Source organism: Neovison vison, chromosome 5 (genome assembly GCF_020171115.1).
Source record: "Neovison vison isolate M4711 chromosome 5, ASM_NN_V1, whole genome shotgun sequence".
NCBI classification, from domain to species: domain Eukaryota; kingdom Metazoa; phylum Chordata; class Mammalia; order Carnivora; family Mustelidae; genus Neogale; species Neogale vison.
The window spans coordinates 130,037,159-130,060,340 of record NC_058095.1 but is presented as its reverse complement, the minus strand read 5'-3'; the positions used below and the strand labels follow the sequence as shown (position 1 = coordinate 130,060,340).

The 23,182-nt window shown below is 35.4% G+C and overlaps 1 protein-coding gene across 1 annotated transcript in view; it reads left to right on the top strand.

The window, feature by feature from the left end:
- The window catches only part of KLHL1 (kelch like family member 1), a 370,470-nt gene that overhangs the window by 334,797 nt on the left and 12,491 nt on the right, over window positions 1–23,182 (top strand). The window contains exon 9 of the mRNA XM_044249858.1: window positions 8,348–8,560. Within this exon, the coding sequence (XP_044105793.1) occupies window positions 8,348–8,560 (213 nt within the window). The remainder of the gene's footprint in view (window positions 1–8,347; window positions 8,561–23,182) is intronic.

Here is a 23,182-nt window from a genome sequence, read left to right as displayed (position 1 = left end):
CCTGACAGAGATTCTGGTCAGCACCTCAGAGCATCTATGGAAGAACTCAAATCCATGCAGTGCCCTGGATATCCTTGTCTCAATAAGTATATATCAACATGGGAGATGACAGGAAGGAATAAAGAAGGGACAGCATACATTTAAAAAAAAAAATTCCTCTTGATGGAATAAAGGAGTTTTAATATCATAAATACACTAGTATAAAACTGGAATTTGGTTTTCCTATTAAATTGAGTTTCCTTAGATTATTGGTCTAAACTGTAAACAAAGGTTTTTCTTTAATCTTCCTAGAAAAAATAGGTTTCTATATTTCTGTCTTTATTAAGCCATTTGGTTATTTAGAGTCGAATCTTTTCAATATTAAAAGAACTAAGGTTTTTGCTTTTTGTTTTTAACAACTATGTAACCCTCTGCATTTAGAATCTCTTTCTGCCACCTTGGCTAAATAGATCATCATTAAGTTCTGTGATGATCTGTAATCTAATTTAAGCATGTGCTTTAAAACCTCATGATATTTCACAAACTTCCCAAAATTCAACTTCTAAATGAAGTATTTTGTACTAGCTTATTTTTGGGGGACATCAAATTACATGGAAAGCACTGCCAAATAAGTGATGATAATCCTTCTTAAGTTTTATTTTATGGTTGAATGCTATAACTCTTCTAGAAATTATACAGAATCCCTAAGGTTTTGAAAGATTCTGGTATAACTATTATCACTTGCAATTTTAATTATTAAAGTGTTGTATGTTACAGAATTCCACTGTAATGACAAATACAGGTCTCTGTTACCTTTAAGATCACAAAACTAAAGTAAGAATTTCTAGAACTAATGGAAAATTTGTATTCAAAGAGACTCTTGTTTAGAACATTGCTAGTTCTCTACTGTTTGCTCTTCCAGATTTAAGGCTATCTATGACTTACACATATTTGGAAAATATTTCTTTGTAAATAAATAGGAAACATTTATCTTTTTCATCCTATGATTCTTCCAAAATTAAAAAAAAATTATTAGTGTGTATTCTTATATTTTCATGACAATGTATTTATTTGTGTAAGTTCAATAAGTCCGATCTCCTTATGACAAGACACAATTGAAAATACTGGTTATTTTAACAAGGTTTTGAGTCATCAGTCATGTTTTAGGGAGATGTTCATAGACTCAGATATGACCAGATAGTTTTAAGGAGCTAAGGCTGACTTTATGGAACCAATGAAGCCCCTTAGAAAAATTGTCCTGGTACTTTGTTTATAGGACTCTGAGCAGCCTTACCAGGAGAGTAAAGAAGGTTACTTCCTGGCTTATACAGGAACCTTGGGATATTTTGGGAACTTATAGAAGAGAGGAATTCCCCTAAATATATAAGTACTATGGGTAAAGCCTGATAGCAAGTATTTGGCTTGGCTTCTTAGCCTTGAGAGACTGTTATAAGTTCATTAGGAAATTCCTTATGAGCACTTCCAGTAAGCAGACAAAAGAAAACAGAACAAAACAAAGGAAAAAAAAAAAAACTATATGTCCAATCACTATTCTCATTGTGCTTAATAAATAATGAAGCCAAATTTGTTAAAATTGGGCTTATTTTACAAACAAATTAGTTTTAACTTGGCTATCTTTGGAAATGAGGGTGATTTTAGAGAGAAATTATGTTTCAGTAACACACCTTCGTGGATATGAGATTCTAGCTCTGATTAGCTGTCTTAGAGTGTTTGTTGTTTGCCTAAAAAATGACTGGATCCTGAATTCTTCTGGTTTTCTCAAATATCTGACAAGACTCTCCATACCAATGTTTCCATTTTTTTTTCCCATTCTCTTGACTTGAAATCACCAAGAACTAAAACTGCTCTATTTTTCCTGAAGCCCTGGAAACTGAACCTAACAACTTGAGGTAAACTTTAGAGAAAAATTTCCACATGGCCCATGTTAGATGATCTTCATGCCTATTGCTGTCTAGCCACTCAGAAACATCACCAGAGACCCACAGATAACTGAGTAAGTTTATTCCAGCCATCCTAATTAGATGGATCTACCATTGGAAAATCCAGACACTGAAATGTTTATGGATGGAACAGCTTTATGGATCAAAGACAATGAAGATCTGAATGCAAAAGTGACCCATCAGCTGTTGTCCATTGTTGAGGACACCAGAAATTATACCGTTCAATTGCCCAACAGAACATTTAGGCAGATCAAGCTGCCAAGCTGGCAGTCAATACAAAAAGCCCAAAGCTCTCTGTAATGATTTTAGTACCAGACATAGATGTAACTAAATAACCACCTCATTTTTCCTTGGTGGACCTCAGAAAAGCTAAGGAATGGGGTTTGGACACCATTTTGGCATTAAAACCAGCTGGAAATACATTGATTCCTTATCCCAGAACATCTTACAGAAGAAATGATAAACCATATTCACCAAAAGCATCCATTATGAGTATGATGCTATTCTTCAATGGATCTGGAATTATATTGCGGGTCCCAGTCTTCAGAGAACTGTTCCAAACATGTGACCCTGCAGTAAAAACAATCCTAAGACTGGGCTTTCACCAGCTCTAAAATGTATACAACTTATGTTGGGGTCCGTTATCAAAGGAATGAGACTGAGACAAAGTGAAAGTTATGCAAAGCTTTATTCTATGCCACGCATTAGAAGTCAGACTGACCAGCCAGGGCTGCCTCTGAAGAGAGCAACGCTGTCCCGATCTCACAGGCTAGTTTTATAGGGCATAACCACAGACCCGAGGTATGTGGCTTCTATTGTTAAGGCGTTTACTCCCAGAATCAATACCTGGAACTGATACCAGGAACTACTGGGGCGTTTATTCCCAGAATGAAGTCCATGGATGTAAACAACAATATGGCTACTTAGGCAATATGGAGTCGCTCTGGCTAAGCAGGCCCTAATAGTTAAACAGCTTTTAACATTAAATCAGCCCTAACGCTTAGAGGCACTGAACCTGGAGAAGGGTGGCAGGTACATTTTATCATGATGCCATAAACAACAGGTGATTTTTAGTATTTGCTAATATTTGTAGATCCCTATGCAAGCTGGTTTGAAACCTTACCATGACCTTCAAAAAAGGCTTCCTAAACTGTCAAAACAGTCTTAAGCAAAATTATCCCTATAATTGGATTGCCGTTAATAATTCAGAGCAACAATGGAGGAGCATTTGTGGCAGAGTCACACAGGCAGGGTCCCATGCCTTAGGCATTCAATGGAAATTACACATTTTCTGGAGAGTCTACCCAACTGGGAAAAGCAAACAAACAAACAAACAAAAAACAAATGAACTTTTGGCAAAGATATGCCAAGAAAGCAACTGAATTTAGGAAAAAGCTTCTTGGGTAAGAGTGGCCCCTAGAAGCAGGCTTGAATTAAGTTTCTATGAAATGTTATATGGAAGGCTCTTTCTACATTCATTCGTTACTTAGAAGTCCCCATTAGGGAACTGGATACTATCAGTTACATTCAGTATAGCAGGATGATGTACCTCAGAGATGTGCCCTTACACCTCCTGAATCTTGGAGACTTGGGGTATTAAAGATCTGGAAGAGCAAGCACCCAGAATACCAGCTCCAACCTTGTTGGACAGGACCCTATGAGGTGCTACTAACCCTACTTTCTTCAGTGAAACTACAGGGAATTAAGTCATGGATTCATCACACTAAAAGGACAAGAATCCATAGGTTTGCTATATTCAATCAGCAAAGAAAACATTGAAAAGAATGCTGCTTTTTCCAGCAATCCTCTGATGGACCTGAAAGTACTATTTAGGAGAGGTGGTCTGAAGATATCAATAAGTACAACAAGCTTCTTGGTTACAGCAAACTTCCCCTGAGGTCCTAGAAAAAATACAGTGATAACCAAAGTACAAACACTTTGGTAATATAGAATGTTGGGTTTCAACCTGGAACTAAATGTCCCATTCTTCTAACCCCAATGTTCCCTCCATTTCAGCAGAAAGTGTTCATCATCCCAGTTCCTTCAAGAATGAGGAATGACCAAAAGACAGTGGGGATTAAAACTAGTAAACAAAGAGTTAATGAGACAAATCTCAGGTGCAATTTTTAACCAGATCTTTTTCATCTGCCTTTAAATTTCCCTTACTCTACTTCTTAGAAGGGTAGACTTAAGGCTTACCCTCCTGTCTCCTCATTTGGTTGCCTCTAGAATAAACCTTTCCTTGCTGCATACTCCATGTTTCAGCGATGGTCTTTGCCATGGCATCAGGCAGAGGGACTTGAGTTTGATTACAGTTATCCCAAAGTATGCACTATTGATAAGGTATGACAAATATTAAATAACTTTACCTAGGATACAGATTACAAACAATGTTAATTTTCTGGGAAAAAGGAAAAGTGGGACCAGAAAGAAAAAACTTTCTAGTAGAGATACACCTGAATTGATTGAGAGATGAATGAGAGGTATCTAGCCTATGCAGGAAAAAGGTATCTAGGTAGAATGCACAGTGGCAAAATAGGGCTAGAGAAGACCTAGTTCTGTGTCAGAAATTTCTAATTGTCTCCTAATACTTATTCACTCCTTTTTCTATGAAATGTAAATACTCACTGGTTAACTAAGCATATGGCCACCTAAAATAAAAATAACATATTATAGCACCTTATCAATTACTTGTTGCCATTAACTAAGTTTGGCCAGTGGTATAACAAAAGTGAGATATGCAACTTTTTAAAAGATGATTTACTTAATTTTATTTTGAGTGTAGTTTATATACATTGCTACATTAGTTTTCAGAATAAAAGGTAATTATTTAATTTCTCTATGTTATTTAATGCTCACCACAAGTACAGCTACTGTCACCTTACAATGCAATTACGGTATCATTGACTATATATCTTATGCTGTAACTTTTATTCTCATGACTTATTCCATAACTGGAAGCTTGTGTCTCCCATTCCCCTTCACAAATTTTGCCTCCACCCTCTTTTCTTCTGGCAACCCTTAGTTCGTTATTTGTATTTATAGGTTTGATTTCTGCTTTTTATTTATTAATTTGTGGAATCTTAAAAAAAAATTCTTAAAGGGAGAGAGTGCACTCCTTCCACTTTTCCTTTGTCCTGTTGTTTGAACTGTAGTGGTGACAGGTAGGGCTACCTTCAGCCTTCAGGACAAGAGTGTTTGTGGAGAATTCTACAATGGGATTTTAGCATTTATGTACATTTTCCAAGTAAGAAGTGCTGCCAACTTTTTCACACTGCCTGCAAGGATATTTGTAAATCAAACAGCTAGGAAGGTAGAGACTGTGTCTTTCTTGGGGCAGAGAATAGATTTGTCCCTTTACCAGAATAATAAAGATAACATTTCCCTTCAGAGCAAAACTTGGGCAGCTTTGTTGACAGGTTTCTTTAAAGAATTAGCATTTCTTCAACTCAGTGTTCTTCAGATGTGAGAAAGGCCAAGGCGCACTGCACATGCAATATTTACTTGAGCCTCTATTGTCCTATTGGGCTTTGAGGTAGAGAGTGGACAACAAGAACCAATGTGAACTTGAAGATCATGGTGCTTAGTTTGCTGTGAATAATAGCAATTGTTCTCTGACTTGGGAGTCTCCTGTCTTTCTCCAACATCTACAAAACTATGATGGACTAATTTCTTAGATTTTAAGTAGTAAAGTATTCAGATATCTCACAATTCTTGACAAAGGGTCATATTCTACAGATGATATGTTTTAAAGTGAAAACAGCCTGAGTCTCATGCTAGCCCCTTTAAATACATTTGAACCCATATCCTAACCAGTACAGGATTTGTTTCCTGAAATTGCTATATTTTATTTTCTAGAATATGAAATGTGTGACACTCATTTAGATGGGCACATGGCAAGTAGGTCTCAAAACACCAAGACCAGGTCACTAAACTCAAGGTAAAATTCATCTGAGTGTTGAATAAATACACAAGTCAGGGAAAGTCGTGGGGAAGACTGATTCTTGTCCTTCTCAGCAAAATTCAGAGGAGTTCAGTTAAATCAGGGATCTTACCGATCTCATATTATCCACAGCAAACTGAACTATGTACCTGATGATTCCTAAGAATGTTATTTCTCTGTCCTTTTCTCACCACCTCAGAATGAAATCTCAGCTCTGCAGCATGGCATCAACGCCTGTGTTCACAGCCTAGTCTTTTCATCTACCAGCTGCATCTCTCCTTTCCCCTCTTCCATAACCCCCCTTCCATCAGTATGACATACCTGCCACTCTTTATTTATCACCTGCTATGACCTTTCTTGCCTCTTGTCTTTATACATAATGTCTTCCCTGTTTGTGATGCTTTCCCCCATTTCTTCATCTTACAAATTTCCACTCATCTTTCAACTCTAAAATGTCACGTTTCCTTTCTTGCTGTGAAATTGTCAGCTGCCACTTCCTATCTTGTCAGTGCATTCACGTCTAGCATCAGACTCTTCTCTGCTCCTCAGGTTCTCAACATCTAATTTGTCATTGTAGTGAAGCAAAGCAGGGAATCAACCGAAGTCATGATTAAACAGATTATGGAGGGAGATCTGAGAAAATAATTGTACATGAAGTTATATGCATACATTCTAGCATTTATTCTAACTTCCTGAGAGTATATTGTTTCTATCTTTTGGTTATTTTTAGAATTTAACTATAATTATAGTAATAGTTATTATTCATTTTTTCATTTTAATTCTTAGTCACTTAGCAAATTTATGTTTCAGAATAAGTGGATTAGAGATAATGTTAGCTGATTCCGTATTATTTGTAAAGTACATAATTTTCAGAATCTTTCAAGTATTAAGATACGTTTCTTAGTTTTAACAGTGGATTCATAGAGCAGTCCAAGAGGACACTACTATATTTTACAAAAATTACATTTTTATCATTTGTTTTTTGAAGCTCATTTTTGAGGAAAAATCCAGTGCATTTACTCTTGTCAAGTAATTCTGCCTTAATATTAATCACTATGTTAATTGCTGTAGTTGCAACTGCATTGTTCCTCTGTAGCCTATATAATACTATATAGGCTATGTAGAAAGACATTAAAAGGGACATGTACCAAATGAAAGAACCCACTGATAACATAGCCTAGGCTTTCATAAGTAATTTATAAAATAAGAGCTACCATACATCAAACATTTATGTTACAAAAGGGACTGTCAAATATTATGTCATTTTTATCAAGGCATTATATAAATTTATTTTTTGTATAATCCCTGTGTTACTGGATTTTATTAATGGAGTGTTCACACAGAAGAAAGAGATTTACTGAATAGTGGTTTGTAACAGACATAATTATATTGAAGAAGTCATTGATGTTGTAACTTGTGAATTTTACAGGAATATTTAATTTCCAAATAAAAGGCTATACTAATAGGCTCAATATTTGACTTCTAGATGTAAGCAATATGCTTAATTATCATTAGTTTCTATGTACATTTAGCTATATATTTGTATATTAGCATTTTAAACGATTTGGGGGAAAGAAAATATGGGATATATTATTGCACAGAAATACTCCATTAGCAATGCTGGGTTCAGATAAATCAACACTGTACTTTATAAATGTAATGTGTATACACAAAAGAGCAGCTTGAAGTCAACAATTCCTTTAAAATGATAGAAGAAAGAAGGATACTTTTCTTATATATAAATTATGTACCAGGAACTGTGCAAGATGCCTTGTGTGAAGAGACTTACTCAATAAGTAAGATTTCTTCAAAAAAAATTTAAATTTTAATAATACTTCATGATTATAGCATACTTCTTCTGAGTTAGATCTTCACAGAAATAAATGAAGCTCAGATTTCATGAAGTGTTTAGGATTACAAAAACTTCTCCGTTTCATTTCTGGGTGCTTCTGTAAGTTAAACTGTCCAATACATGTTCTTTAAAATGTTCCTCTTGATTAATTTCAACTTACTGAAGATTGAGATTTGGCAGATAACTGTGAGTAACCAAGCAAAGAGGCGTTACAACCATAAAGCACACACTTGGGCGGTCAGAAACATTTTATCATGGCAGGCTTTCAGAGAAAGAAACATAAACAGCTTTTAAAAAAGTCTCTAGGATTTGAAATCAGTTTAAACATCATATTTTAGTTACTAAATTATATTAGAGCATGCATTTGCAAATCTAAGACCTGCATGACTTTATACACTAAATAATAATATCTTCCTATGCATTTACTTCAACTTAATACTATACATTTCAGTTTTTATTTACCAATGTATTAATGGTAATGTCCACTGATAAAGCAAAAATTCCACATCTCATCTTATTAACACACATGTGAGAATCATATGGGACTTCTTTTCTACATTTTTGTCATTCAGACTATAGTATTAAATCCTATTTTTCTGATCGTGTTTTTAGGTTATATTCAGTTGGAGGTCGTGATGGAAGTTCCTGTTTGAGTTCAATGGAATATTATGACCCTCATACAAATAAGTGGAACATGTGCGCTCCAATGTGTAAGCGGAGAGGGGGTGTTGGAGTGGCCACCTGCGATGGGTTTCTCTATGCGGTAGGAGGTCATGATGCTCCTGCTTCAAATCACTGTTCCCGGTTACTAGATTATGTAGAAAGGTAAGATCCAAGGTCCCAGTTATACTGAGAGAAATAATGTAAATTATACTGATGCCTAATTCAAGTGATTATAAAAACTGCATAACTTAAGAAGGGTAAATTCTGCTTTTTAAATCTCTTCTGTGTCTTTATCCCACTCCCCCGCCCTCATATGCACACTTTCATTCTTCTTCTTTTTTTTCTTTTTAATTTTAATTCCAGCATAGTTAACATGCAATGTCATATTAGTTTCAGGTATATGATACAGTGATTTATCAATTCTGTATATTACTCACTGCTCATCAAGATAAGTGTACTCTTAGGACACCTGGGTGGCTCAATCTTTTAAGCCTCTGCCTTTGTCTCAGGTCATGATCCTAGGGTCCTGGGATCCAGCCCTGCATCAGGCTCCCTGCTCAGCGGGGATCCTGCTTCTCCCTCTCCCTCTGCTATTTCCCCTGCTTGTGCTATCTAGATCACTCTCTCTCAGATAAATAATAAATAAAAATCTTAAAAAAAAAGAAAAAGTATAGTCTTTTTTTTTTTTCTTTGAGAGAAAGGGAGGAGAGATAGACAGAGGGAGAAAGAGACTCTTAAGCAGGCTCCACACCCAGCATGGAGCCTAACATGGAGCTCAATCTCTCACCCTTGAGCTGATGACTTGAGCCAAAATTAGGAGTTGGCTGCTTAACCAACTGAGCCACTGAGGTGCCCCAGGATAAGTGTACTCTTAATCCTCTTCACTTATTTCACCCATTCCCCATTCGCCTCCCCCTGATAACCATCTATCAGTTCCCCATAGTTGAGTTTTTTCTTTTTTTTAAATTTGCCTCCTTTTTCCCCTTTGTTTTGTTTCTTAAATTCCACATATAAGTGAAATCATATGGTTATCTTTCTCTGATTGGCTTACTTAGCTTAGCGTTATACTCTCTAGCTCCATCCATGTTACTGCAAATGGTAAAATTTTGTTCTTTTTATGGCTGAATAATATTCCATTATATATGTGTGTGTATATATATCATATCTATGTATCATATCTTCTTTATTCATGTATCTGTTGATGGACACTTTAGCTTCTTGCATAATTTAGTTATTGTAAATAATGCTGCAATAAACATAGGGATGCATACATTCTTCCAAATTAGTGTTCTTGTATTCTTTGGGTAAATACCCACTAGTGTGGTTATTGGATCATATGGTAGTTCTGTTTTTCTCCACATCTTTGCCAACATTTATTGTTTCTTGTGTTTGATTTTAGCCACTCTGATAGGTGATATCTCATATATGAAGTGATATCTCACTGTGGTTTTGATTTACATTTTCCCAAGGATGAGTGAGTGATGTTGAACATCTTCTCATGTCTGTTGTCCATTTGTAGGTCTTCTTTGGAGAAATGTCTCTTCATGTCTTCTTACCACTTTTTAATTGGAATTTTTTTTTTTTTTGGTGTTGAGTATTATAAGGTCTTTATATATTTTGGATACTAACCCTTTATCAGATCTGTCATTTGCAAACATTTTCTCCCATTCAGTAAGTTTTCAGTAAGTTTAGGTCTTTTAGTTTTGTTGATGGTTTTCTTTGCTATGCAGAAGCTTTTTATTTTTATGTAGTCCCAATAATTTATTTTTGCTTTTGTTTTCTCCACCTCAGGAGTAACAACTAGAAAAATGTTGCTACAATCAATGTCAGAACAATTACTTCCCATGTTCTCTTCCATGATTTTTTATGGTTCAGGTCTCACACTTAGGTCCTTAATCCATTTTGAGTTTATTTTTATGTACGGTGTAAAAAAGCGGTCCAGTTTCATTCTTTTCCATGTTGCTGTCTGGTTTTCTCAATACCAGTTGTGGAAGACACGGTTCTTTTCCCAATGCACATTCTTGCCTCTTTGTCAAAGATTAACTGACCATATAATTTTGGCCTTACTTTCGTTCTTGTTTTATTTTTTCCATGCTTTCTCCCTCCTACTCTCTTTCTTATGTCCCTCCTTTTTTCCTTCAACTAATATTTAAAACCCTGTTAGTTTTTTCACAAGAATTTAAAGTAAGATTTTAAAAGATCCTTTAAAACAGTTTTAAGTAATCTATTTATAAATACTTGTTATTTCTCTTTATAAAGATTAAATATTTTATTGTTCTATTCATCCTATCTTATTCTACTACTCCCTTCAAACTCTCAAAGGTGAATTATGGACTGTGTTTTGTGTCATAATAGAAGACAGACTTATTACAAGTCTATTTTCTGTAATCCTGGTCCTCTTTTAATTATTCCTAAAAATGCCCAAATTCACAAAGGTCTGGAGTGGAAAGTCACCTTGGCTTTAGGCTTGGTCCAACAACCCAAACACTTCCTGGCATAGTTATAGCTAAATTCTCTCTAAGAGCTGTACATCACTTATAACTATTACATTGTGTACAGTAAGGATTAGAGAATTAGTGAACCATAGGATGATATTTCTTATTACATAAAGATACATGCTGATATATAGGGAAGTGAGACTAGGGAATAATCAGGTCAACTGTTTTATCAGTTGGGATAGAATAAGTAATTCTACTGTAATAAATAACTTCAAAATTCTCTGTGACTTAATACCATATTTTTTTCTTACTGATGTTACATGTCCATGACAGATCCATGATATCATTGCTCTGTTACTCAGATTGGCATATAAGCTACAATATAAGCACTGCTGGTATCAAAAGGGAAAAGTATATATTGTTCACGGATTCCTAAAGATTCCACATGCCAGTAATAAAATTCTCTTTTCTTCATACTTTGGCAAACCAGTTACATGGCCACAGAAAACTCCATGAGGATAGGATAACTTCTATATGGGAGAAGAACAAGAGATATTTGGTGGATTGCAGTGATGAGCATAACAATTTTCCTCTTAACATTAAGAAACCACATCCATCATATTCATGTTTACAAGTGGTACAGTCAATGGCAGAAAGGTGCTCTTTTTTATTGTCCTAAGGATAGGTGATGGTTTTTGCTGAGAATAAGGCCATTGGCAAGAGATAGCTTTTAGTAAACAGACTCTGTTCAAACTTAAACCACTTCTTGAATAAAACATATTTAATGTTATTGCTACTATGTGAAATGGACTGTAGATATATATCTATTTAAGCGCAGAAGGAAAGCATTACACTCAATACAGTTTCACTTCAACATTCTCTTGTCCAGTGAAATTAGGAACCACAGGTGTTATAGTGTGGACAGTGGTTAGAGTCCAAATAATGTAAGATGTATGCTTTTATATACACAAACATGAAATAATTCATTTAAAAAATACTGCTAATAGACTGACAGCCCATTCACATTTTCCTCTGCTACATTCTTGGAAAAATAGCAAGAAAGATTAATATGATGTGGCTCCTATTTTTACTATATATCTTATATAAATGTTACAAATGAAATGATATTTCATTTATTCTCTTTTAACTATACTGTATAATGTATTGCAATGTTGTTTGTGAACAGAGGCATAAATAATTCAGTCTAGGAGTACATTTATGATGCAAAATTAGACTTAAATAAGCATAGCTATTTTAAGTTATAGGAGTAGTGAGTAAGTGCAGCTTAAGTAATGCAGAAGCACACAGCCTTATCATGATTCTTATACCAGCTCACATTATGTGTCAGATTAATAGCATTTTTGAGCTTTCTGTAACATACATTATATATTGATGATTTCACATGTAAATCATCAATAAATCAAGGTACATAATAGTACTCTGTAGAATTACTTTACACATATAATGTAAAGACTATTTTTCAGTATATAACCATAGGAAAACAAACTATTAGGAATGACAAGTAGTGTAAAATGGTATCTATTATAGATCGATAGAACAAATTTCATTGTAAGACAATGATTTCTCATGGAAACATAAAGGTATTATATAAGATTGCTGTTAAAGTACAGTTATATAAGACATCAAAAGTTATAAAGTGTCAGGCTGTCTTGAACACAAACAATACTGGCTCTTCAAATCAGAGCAGGAAAGATGGCAAGACCTCGGCAAAGTTAAGGAGTTTAGAATAGTTGATGGGGTGTTGAATAGTAGTTTTGCAGCCAAGCCTCACTCTAATAAGAGCATCTTAATGGACAAAATCAGTGTCCAAAAGATGCAGTAAGTTCTAGCAGAATTGCCCAGAGGGTGCAATCCATTAGACAAAACATTTATCTATTTTACTTACTCTACAAATGTTATTTTGCATATATTTTTCACTATGCTAACTCAAACTTAAAACTTACTAGGAAAAAAGAAACATAAATAATTAGAACTTCAAGATCACAAATAAAACAGATAACCAGGCAATGGATGAGAAAATATGTTCAAAGGCATCAGTACCACGGCTGGCTAATAATAGATCAAGACCACCTTTGACCTCAAATTTGCATCCCAGTAATAAGCCCTGCAGGAGAGGGATATCCAGATAATAAGAGCCTTCTAAATCTGCTTTTGTAATATCCACTTTTGCTTCCTCCAATTTATTCTCCAGATAGTAGCCAGAGAGATCTTTTCATAATGCAGATTTGACCGGAAAGTGCAACGGAGTTTTTCTTTGTACCAATTATCAATATTATTATGAAAGATTATTTAACATTTTTCAAGACAGTCAGGATTCATGTGCTGGTGATGATCTAGATTAGTTTATCCACACTTCTACTCCTCCAGCTGGCATAATTCTTGGTGTAAAGTAAGTCCTCATCAAGCAGTTAGTAAATCAGGTAGAAAAACAGATCTCAAATTTCTCACAGGGGAAGGCATCTGGAGATACACTGTACATAGGAAGTTATATAAATTAACAGATAGATGGACAGATAGATAGAAAGAAAGGGGAAGAAAGAAAAAAAAGGATTCATGAATGGATGGAAGAATAAGAATGGATGGGTGAATGGACTGATGAAAAGACATAGATTATTTTTTATTTTTCTATTTGCATGTGAATGCCCATTTCCATCATTATAGATGGAATATCAATGATTCACATACATACATTTTAAGCATTTATTGGGTAGGCACAATTTTTGACAAGGCCTAAAAGATTAAGCAACTTTTCAGACCTAAATTAAAAATTATATCTTTATATCTCTGCCAAGCAGAGAGCCCAATAAGGGCCTCGATCCCAAGGCCCTGAGATCACGACCCAAGCCAAAGGAAGAGGCTTAACCCACTGAGCCACACAGGCACCCTGTTACTTAAATATAAAGCTTTTGTTCAAAGTTTACCAAAATTCACACACTGGTCATATCAGAAAAAGTCATCTAAAATAAAAATATCTAATTTTCTGTCAAGATATGGTTCAATTTTTTTTTTTTAAGATTTTTATTTATTTATTTGACAGACAGACAGAGATCACAAGTAGGCAGAGAGGCAGGCAAAGAGAGATAGGGGGATGCAGGCTCCCTGCCCAGCAGAAAACCCAATGTGGGGCTTGATCCCAGCACCCTGGGATCATGACCTGAGCTGAAGGCAGAGGCTTTATCCCACTGAGCCACCCAGGTGCCCCATGGCTCGATATTTTTATCATCTTTAGATCTTGATAAATATTAATAAAAGTTAGGATTTGCTGTCAGACATACTGCAATAATATTAATTTAACTAAACAGTTTTTTAAAGTTGCCATAAAGATTAATACATAAGGTAAGAATAGAATTTTGGATTTTTTCATTTCTCTTCTTAGTTCATCTTTTTGGTTTTGAAAAAACCAAGAGTTGTAGCAATTCTAAATAGTGAAAACAGATGACCAAGGAGAAACTTTTTATTTAAATTATGGGCCCTTATCCTAGGCCTTATATAGCATAATAATACATTCACTCATATTTTGATAAATGTGAGAGCCTAAATTTTCTACAAGACAGTAATTACTTGAACTGTTTAAAGTTAAAACATTAGATAGGGCCTTCTGAACTTTTTAGTAAGATACTTTCTTCTCCTTCCTAAGATTTTACTGTTAGCAGTAGTCAAACGAGTATAGCATGCAAAGACTGACTAGTTTGCTGTTAATGTTATTTTTCTATTATTGTGCACATAAGATCGTTGCTATTTCTTTGATAGCAAATTATGTTCAAATTTCTTTTAGACACATATACAAGAGATGGAAAGCCCAGCAGCTTCTGTATGTAGGGGCCCTGCTTTACAAGTGGACGCAAAAGATATTAACTAACACCACAGCTAAACTAATTTAGGTGTGTGATTAGGTATTTGCTTTAATGGCTTATGAGGCTTATGAAGTATCTCTGAAGGGGTCAACCAGCGAGTGGGAATATCAGAATAATCTGCTGTCCTTGTCCTGCCTGGAAGGATGGCATCATGGCCATTCATCTGCATGCTTTGCAAGAAGGAGAAGAATAAGTCTATGGAAAGGTAGATGTGCATGAGTAGATGAAACATTATGTACTGTACAGCTGGAAGGATTTCAACCCTGCTGGTCAAACTGCAGAAGTCACTTTCATGTTGTGAGAGGCTATTTAATACATAATTTGGACTCAAACGGCTGATAGTAGTTTCTGTTATATTAGTGGAGGAAATGACTTTATAATTGACTACTCCTTACTTCTGAACTGTTAAAAGGTATTTATTTTTTAAAATGAGTTTTAACTAGCATCCAGGCCTCCTGGGTATGCTCCATGTTCTATTGACTGACAATAATTTAAGTAATTTTTGAAGCTCTGCTGAGGAAACTGCATCCGAGGAGTTTAAGAGCTCTGTGGCTTATCATGGCTTTCCCTGGGTCTGTCAGCAATTTATTTCTCCTCTCCTCAACCTTGAAGACAGGAGGCAATAAGTATGATCTAAGTCAAAGTAGGATTTTTCACATGCTTTCATGGAGAAATTAAACTAACCTGAAATCAAATTAACTTTTTAAAACATTTTTGTATATATACACAAGGGATATTGGAAAGGGGTACAGAAATCTAGTTACCCCATCTTCTTTCCCAGTGTTTTTGTGCCCATTATATATTTAAGAGAAGTATTAAGGAAGATTGGGAGAATATCAATAAATACATTTTAAAAATCTATCTTAAAAGTGAAGATGAAGCTCATAATCAGTGTAAGAATCACAAACACACAAACAATAGTGAAAATGATTTTTTTTTTCCCCTAACAGTGCGCCGACTTTCCCCCTTCCATCACAGGACTGAAATTGATAGTCAACTCAAAACCATTTCACTTGTCTTGTGACCCTAACTCATGCAACTGCCGCAACTAAATCGAAACAGGGAATGTGTCCTTACAGAACATGTGGAAGATCCTGTGAGAGGAATCTATACTGATCAGAAAAATTTTTATGTTGAGACTGAATCTGAACTAAGAAATCCTGTCTTGGATGATTGCAGCCTGATAGTTAAATCATTTTGAAGTTTTCTTTTACTTTTCTTTTTTTTTTTTTTTCATGAAGATATATTTATTAGAGAGAGAGAGAGAGAGAGAGTGCATACATGCACAGAAGTGGGAGAGGGACAGACTGAAAGGGAGAGGGAAAGAATCTCAAGCAAACTCCCCATAGAGCATGCAGCCTGACACTGCACTTGATCCTAAGACCCTGAGATCAGGACCTGAGCCAAAATCAAGAGTTGGATGCTTAAATGACTAATCACCCAGGTACTCCCATGAAGTTTTTTTTTCTTTTCTTTTCTATTCTTTTCTTTTCTTTTTAACGTAGAAGTAGTGTTTGTTGTTGTCATATAAAATCAGAAGAAAAACATCATAAAAAAAAGTGATTTCATCAGTAATTCATTGAAGTTCATTTGTGTAAACAGATGTCTACATTTGATTATTTTTCAATGTTTTAAAATATATTTACTAGTAAAGGTTAAATTACAGAAAAAAATCAGTCTATTTCTTTGTTCCTTTTTCTTTTTTTTTACAATTTTTTTTAACTTTTTTTTTTTTTTTAAAGATTTTATGTGTTTATTTGACAGAGAGAGATCACAAGTAAGCAGAGAGGCAGGCAGAGAGAGAGGAAGGGAAGCAGGCTCCCTGCCAAGCAGAGAGCCTGATGCGGGACTCGATCCCAGGACACTGAGATCATGACCTGAGCCGAAGGCAGCGGCGTAACCCACTGAGCTTTGTAACCCAGGCGCCCTTTGTTCCTTTTTCTAATGGTACATTCAGTTTCTGTATGTCAGGAGTAGAGCATATAATCAATAGTTAAACACACTGTCTAAATAAATCAATGGACGGATTAATGTACATGGTCTGATGGATTGTGGCTTCTGATCTTAAATTCTACCAGGACTTGTGGCCTTCTTTCTTTCTTTTTTTTTTTTTTTTTCTTTTTTGGACACAGGTTTGAATCAACAAGACTCAAACAGGTATTTCATTTATTTTTATAAACTTTAGATATAGTTGTTACTAACCATATGTAAGTCATATGGTTGATACAGATTTATAAATATGTTTCAATGTTTTCTTTAAATGCAGATATTTTTATATTTCTTTTAAGGCAGATAATAAACTTCATGAAATTATTATTACTGTTTATATTATTTCTAACAATTCTAAAATCTTAGTGGGTTAAAATAACTTTACCATTGTTTCTTTTATGATTGAAATCTTTCATGATTATATGTTGATTGGGTACAGTTTGGGCTACTTTTCTCCTCGACATAATATTGGCTGATACTACCATATCACCTGGGTCTGGACAGGCTTAAACCCTTTTCTGGAAGAGCTAACGATTGGGGCTGCCTCTCATCTGAGAGTTTAGCTGATGCTTCAGGCAGAGTACCATGGTTCCCCTTGCACTGGGATTCCAAGACAAAAAAGTCCAAGAGAAGTGGGGTCAAGAGGGCAAATTTTCAATACAATGAACCATCATGCCTCTGCTTGCATCACTTGTTAAAGTCACACTGGCCAATGTTGGTCACAGCAAGGTGAAAGTGTAATACTCAGAGGTATGACATTAAGAAGTGTGATATATCAAAAGCCCCTAAAGTAACAATGAGCACAACTGTGCTTACATTTTAAAAGTAGTTTTCCATCCTGAATTCATGTATGTATGTATATATGTGTATAAACATACATATTCATTTATACACACACACACACACACACACCACACACATACATGTATTTTATTTTCATCTTATAGCTTTACTTGTTATCAGTTAAATCCTTTTTCTTTAAAGATTTTATATATTTATTTGACACAGAGAGAGAGAGGGATCACAAGTAGGCAGAGAGGCAGGCAGAGGGAGAGGGGGAAGCAGGCTTCCCACTGGGCAGAGAGCCAAATGCGATCCCAGGACCCTGGAATCATGATCTGAGCCAAAGACAGAGGCTTAACCCACTAAGCCACCCAGATGGCCCTTTATTTTATTTTTTTTTCTTTTAAAAGATTTTAGTTATTTATTTGACACAGAGAGAGACAGCAAGAAAGGGAGCACAAGCAGGGAAAGTGAAAGAGGGAGAAGCAGGCTTCCCACCGAGCAGGGAGCCTGATGTGGGGCTCGATCCCAGGGCCCTGAGATCATGACCTGAGCTGAAGGCAGACACTTAATGCCTGAGCCACCCAAGTGACCCTCAATTAACTCTTTAATCTGTTTAGTAAATCATTTGGCAAATATTATAAAACGCTCATCTCCTTTTACTCTTTTCTTTGGGGCAGTTACTGAGGTCATGTAAGCTGACTCCTTTCCCTGCCTTTAGGGGAACCAGTCCTGCAGGTGTGCACTGCACCCATCTCCCTTTCTTTTTTTTTTTTTTTTTAAAGATTTTTTTTATTATTTATTTATTTGACAGAGAGAGATCACAAGTAGGCAGAGAGGCAGGCAGAGGGAGAGAGAGGAGGAAGCAGGCTCCCTGCTGAGCAGAGAGCCCGATGTGGGACTCGATCCCAGGACCCCGAGATCATGACCTGAGCTGAAGGCAGCGGCTTAACCCACTGAGCCACCCAGGCGCCCCCCCATCTCCCTTTCTTAAAAGGCACTGCCATTGTGGGACCCTTGGTAGGTGGAAAACAGAAGCACCAAAAGCCACCAGCGCCTACACATCACAGTAAAGAATAAATAATTTCTAGGGCCTCTCTGGTTAGGCCCCTAGAAGCAGTTAAGTCATGCAGATCTGTGGTGGGGCAAAAACTGAGCCCATGCATGAAGCAAGTTATTAGGAAAATGATTGATTTCCTTCTATGTATGTTTTATTAAACCGACTCGCTTCTATAAGAATTCCTAGAATTAGATTGTTTCAAATGGAGATAATTCTCTCTTCATGTTCTAGTTTATTACATACAACTTTCTGAAAAATATCTAAATAATTGTGGTGATGTAGTGATTATCTTTATAAGTAATAATTGTAGTAAGACATGAAATATTTAGCAAAATTTACTGTGTTCTGGGTCATAAAATAAACCTCAACAATTTTCAAAAGCTTGAAATCTCAGAGGGTATGTTCTCTGAACAACATGGAATTAAACTGGAAATAATAACAGAAAAGATAAATTTTTACACACTCAGCTGTTTGTTTTGTGGTTTTGTTTTAAGGTAAGCTCTATGTCCAGTGTGGGGCTTGAACTCACCACCCCAAGATCAAGAGTTTCTTACTCTACCAAGTGAGCCAGCCAGGTGTCCCATGTCCAACTGTTTGAAATTTAGGTGATATACTTTGAAACAAGACGTGATTCAAATCAGAAAATAATTTGAACTGAATGCAATGAAAATACATATCAAATTTTGTGGGATGTAGCTAAAGAAATTCCTTTCTAAAAATAATATGCCTTTTACTAAAGGTTTTTCCAAATGCTCACACTAAACTTGGTGTTTCCAGTCTCATTGCGAGTCTATAGGAAAAAAAAAAAGATACAGATTCATACTGTTGCTAAAAGATGTCTCCCAATGTTCCTAGATTCTTTTCAAGATCTTAGTAGGAATGTACATCTTTAAACTTTGTTTATACTGCACAATGCAAACTGTTAAGGAGCCATGCAATTACACAAGACTGTTTGAATTACTGGAAAAGCTCAGATTAAGATACTACTGTATGTATCAAAGGTCACCAAGCCACTCATGTGACATGTAACATGGCGTATGAAGTTTCAGCATTTCTAAAGAAATTCTTAAAGGGAAATTTATAGACTTAAGCACAGGCACTTAACAACTTAAAAGAGCTAAAATGCTAAGATTTAAGTTTCAACATCAAGTTATAAAAATGAGACCAAAAAACCTACCAAAGTAGAAGTGAAATAATGATAGAAATATATTAATTAAATATAAGACAAACATGAAATAGGATTAAAAAGAAGTCTAATTTCTTTCTCTAAATATAATTGCAATAAAATTTATAAGCTAGTTGCCAGATTGTCAAGGAAAAAGAGAAAAATTACCTACCTAAAGGAAAAAGAAAAAAAAAAAAACGAAATGTAAGTGGACATCACTATCATGTAACAATAAAAAGAGAATGTTTGAGTATATATGCCATTATTTGAATTTTTAGATGAAATGAACAAATTTATAGGAAAATAAAACCTTATATGTATATTATGCAGGAAAAAACAAGAGAAACAAAAGAAGCAGTTAAACTTATGAGCATAGATACAAATATCCAAAAGAAATATTAGCAAATCAAACCTAGATATAAATGAAAATGATAAAGTATCTCAACCACTTTGTGTTTATTCTAGAAATACAAGTTTGGTTTAGGATAGAACAATTAATCAGTGTAATTCAATATAGTCATAAAATAATTATCTAAATAAATGCAAAGATGATAAAATCCAACACCCACCATAATAAAAAAACTCTCACCAAACTTGGAAGAGAAATTAATAGAGAGATAGCCAAATATTGAAACCTATTGTTTTGAGATTTTCACTAGAGAAAAAAGTGACTGCTAATGCCACTTTTACTCAACATTTTAAAAGAATAACTAACCTGTGATAAAGCAATAAAGGGAAAGAAAACTCATAATTAGAAAGGAATAAATAAAACTGTCAGTATTCAAGGTTACACAATAAATATCCAATGATAATCTAACCACAGTGTAATTAGAAACTATTTGATTTAAAAAGTGAATTGATGAGGTTGCTATATATAGTCAGTCAATATATGAAATTAATTATATTTCTACATGCAAGCAATAATAACAAAATGTATAAAAGTTGTCATTAAAAAGGAAAAAAAAATACCTGGCAATCAATCTCACAAAATATATGTACTACCTCTAAATAGAAAATAAAACTTTGAGAAAAGCTTGAAAAAGTCTTAAGTAAATCAATGGCAATGCCATGTTCATGGAAGAGAAGACTAAACATTATAAAAACATGAATTGTACTCTAAAGTGATATGGGTTCACTGCAAGCCCTACTGAATTGTAAATTCTTGTCCAGTGGACACCTGGGTGGCTCAGTTGGTTAAGCAATTGCCTTCTGCTCAGGTCATGACCCTGCAGTCCCAGGATCAAGTCCGGCATCAGGCTCCCAGCTCCACGGGGAGTCTGTCTCTTCCTTCGATCTTCTCCCTTCTCATGCTTTCTCATTCTCTCTCTCAGTCTTAAATAAAATCTTTAAAAAAAAAAAAAAAAATCTGTCCAGTGGGGATTGTGGATGTAAAGTTGAAAAGTTGATCCTGTAATTTAAATAAAAATGAAAAGGGCCCCATATCCCAAGAAAACTTTGAAGTAGTAGACATTACAGACAATTGTAAAGTTACTTTAAGGCACTGTGGCATTGGCCTAATATAAACAAGTAGACAAAATAGATTTGTGTTCAGAAATAAAATCACACATACAAGAAATCCTGATTTATGGTAAAGGCAAAAAAGTGTCTTTCATATGGAAAAAAAAATTAGTTTTAGCTCTTCTCTCATATTACACCAAAAATCAATTCAAGATGGATCTTAGAGGTAAATATGAAACAAAGCTTTTAGAATATAAGAGGGGGCTATCTTCACAATTATAAGAATGTGAAAGATTACTTAAACTGGATCTGGAAAGAGTCATCCAGATAGAAAAATATTACTGTTAAAATGCCTTTCCTCAGGGGTGCCTGGCTGGCTCAGTTGGCAGAGCATGCAACTCTTGTCTCGAGGTTGTGAGTTCGAGCCCCATGTTGTATGTAGAGAGTACTTTAAAAATAAATAAATATTCCGGGGTGCCTGGGTGGCTAAGTGGGTTAAAGCCTCTGCCTTTGACTTGGGTCATGATTCCAGAGTCCTGGGATCAAGCCCTGCATCGGGCTCTCTGCTCAGCAGGGAATCTGCTTCCCCTTTCTCTCTGCCTGCCTCTCTGCCTACTTGTGATCTCTCTCCCTCTGTCAAAGGAATAAATAAAATCTTTTAAAAACCACCAACAACAAAAAACAAAAACAGAAGTTTAGGGGAGATGGCCTTTAAAAAAATAAAAAGATAAATAAAATAAAATAAAAATAAATAAATATTCCAACAGCACTTTTCAAAGAGCCAGAACAAACAATCCTAAAATTTGTATGGAACCAGAAGAGACCCCAAGTTGCTAAGGAAATGTTGAAAAAGAAAAACAAAACTGGGGGCATCACATCTCCTGATTTCAAGCTTTACTACAAAGCTGTGATCACCGAGACAGCATAGTACTGACACAAAAACAGACACATACACCAGTGGAACAGAGTAGAAAGCCCAGATATAGACTTGCAACTCTATGGTCAAATAATCTTTGACAAAGCAGGAAAAAAGACAGTCTCTTCAATTAATGGTGCTGGGGAAATTGGACAGCTATGTATAAAGGATGAAACTTGAACATTCTCTTACACCATACACAAAGATAAACTCAAAACGGATAAAAGACCTCAACATGAGGCAGGAATCTATCAAAATCCTAGAGGAGAATAGAGGCAGTAACCTATTTGACATCAGCCAAAGCAACTTCTTTCAAGATATGTCTCCAAAGGCAAAGGAAACAAAAGCTAAATTGAACTTTGGGGACTTAATCAAGATCAAAAGCTTCTGCACAGCGAAGGAAACACTCAACAAAACAGACAACCCATGGAATAGAAGATATTTGCAAATGACACTACAGACAAAGGGCTGATACCCAAGATCTATAAAGAACCCCTCAAACTCAATACACACTAAACAGATAATCATGTCAAAAAATAGGCAGAAGACATGAACAGACACTTCTCCAAAGAAGATATACAAATGGCTAATAGACACATGAAAAAATGTTCATTATCATTAGCCATCAGCGAGACTCAAATCAAAACCACATTGAGATACCACTTTACACCAGTTAGAATGGCTAAAATCAACAAGACATAAACAACAAGTGTTGGCGAGGATGTAGAAAAAGGGAACCCTCTTACACTGTTGGTGGGAATGCAAGTTGGTGGAGCCACTTTGGAAAACAGTGAGGAGATTCCTTAAAAAATTAAAAATAGAACTTCCCTATGATCCTGCAATTGCACTACTTGGGTATTTACCCCAAAGATACAGATGTAGTGAAAACAAGGGCCATCTGTACTCCAATGTTCATAGCAGCAATGGCCACAGTCACCAAACTGTGGAAAGAACCAAGATGCCCTTCAGTGGACAAATGGATAAAGAAGATATGGTCCATATATACAATGGAGCATTATGCCTCCATCAGAAAGGATGAATACCCAACTTTTGTATCAACATGGACAGGACTGGAGGAGATTATGCTAAGTGAAATAAGT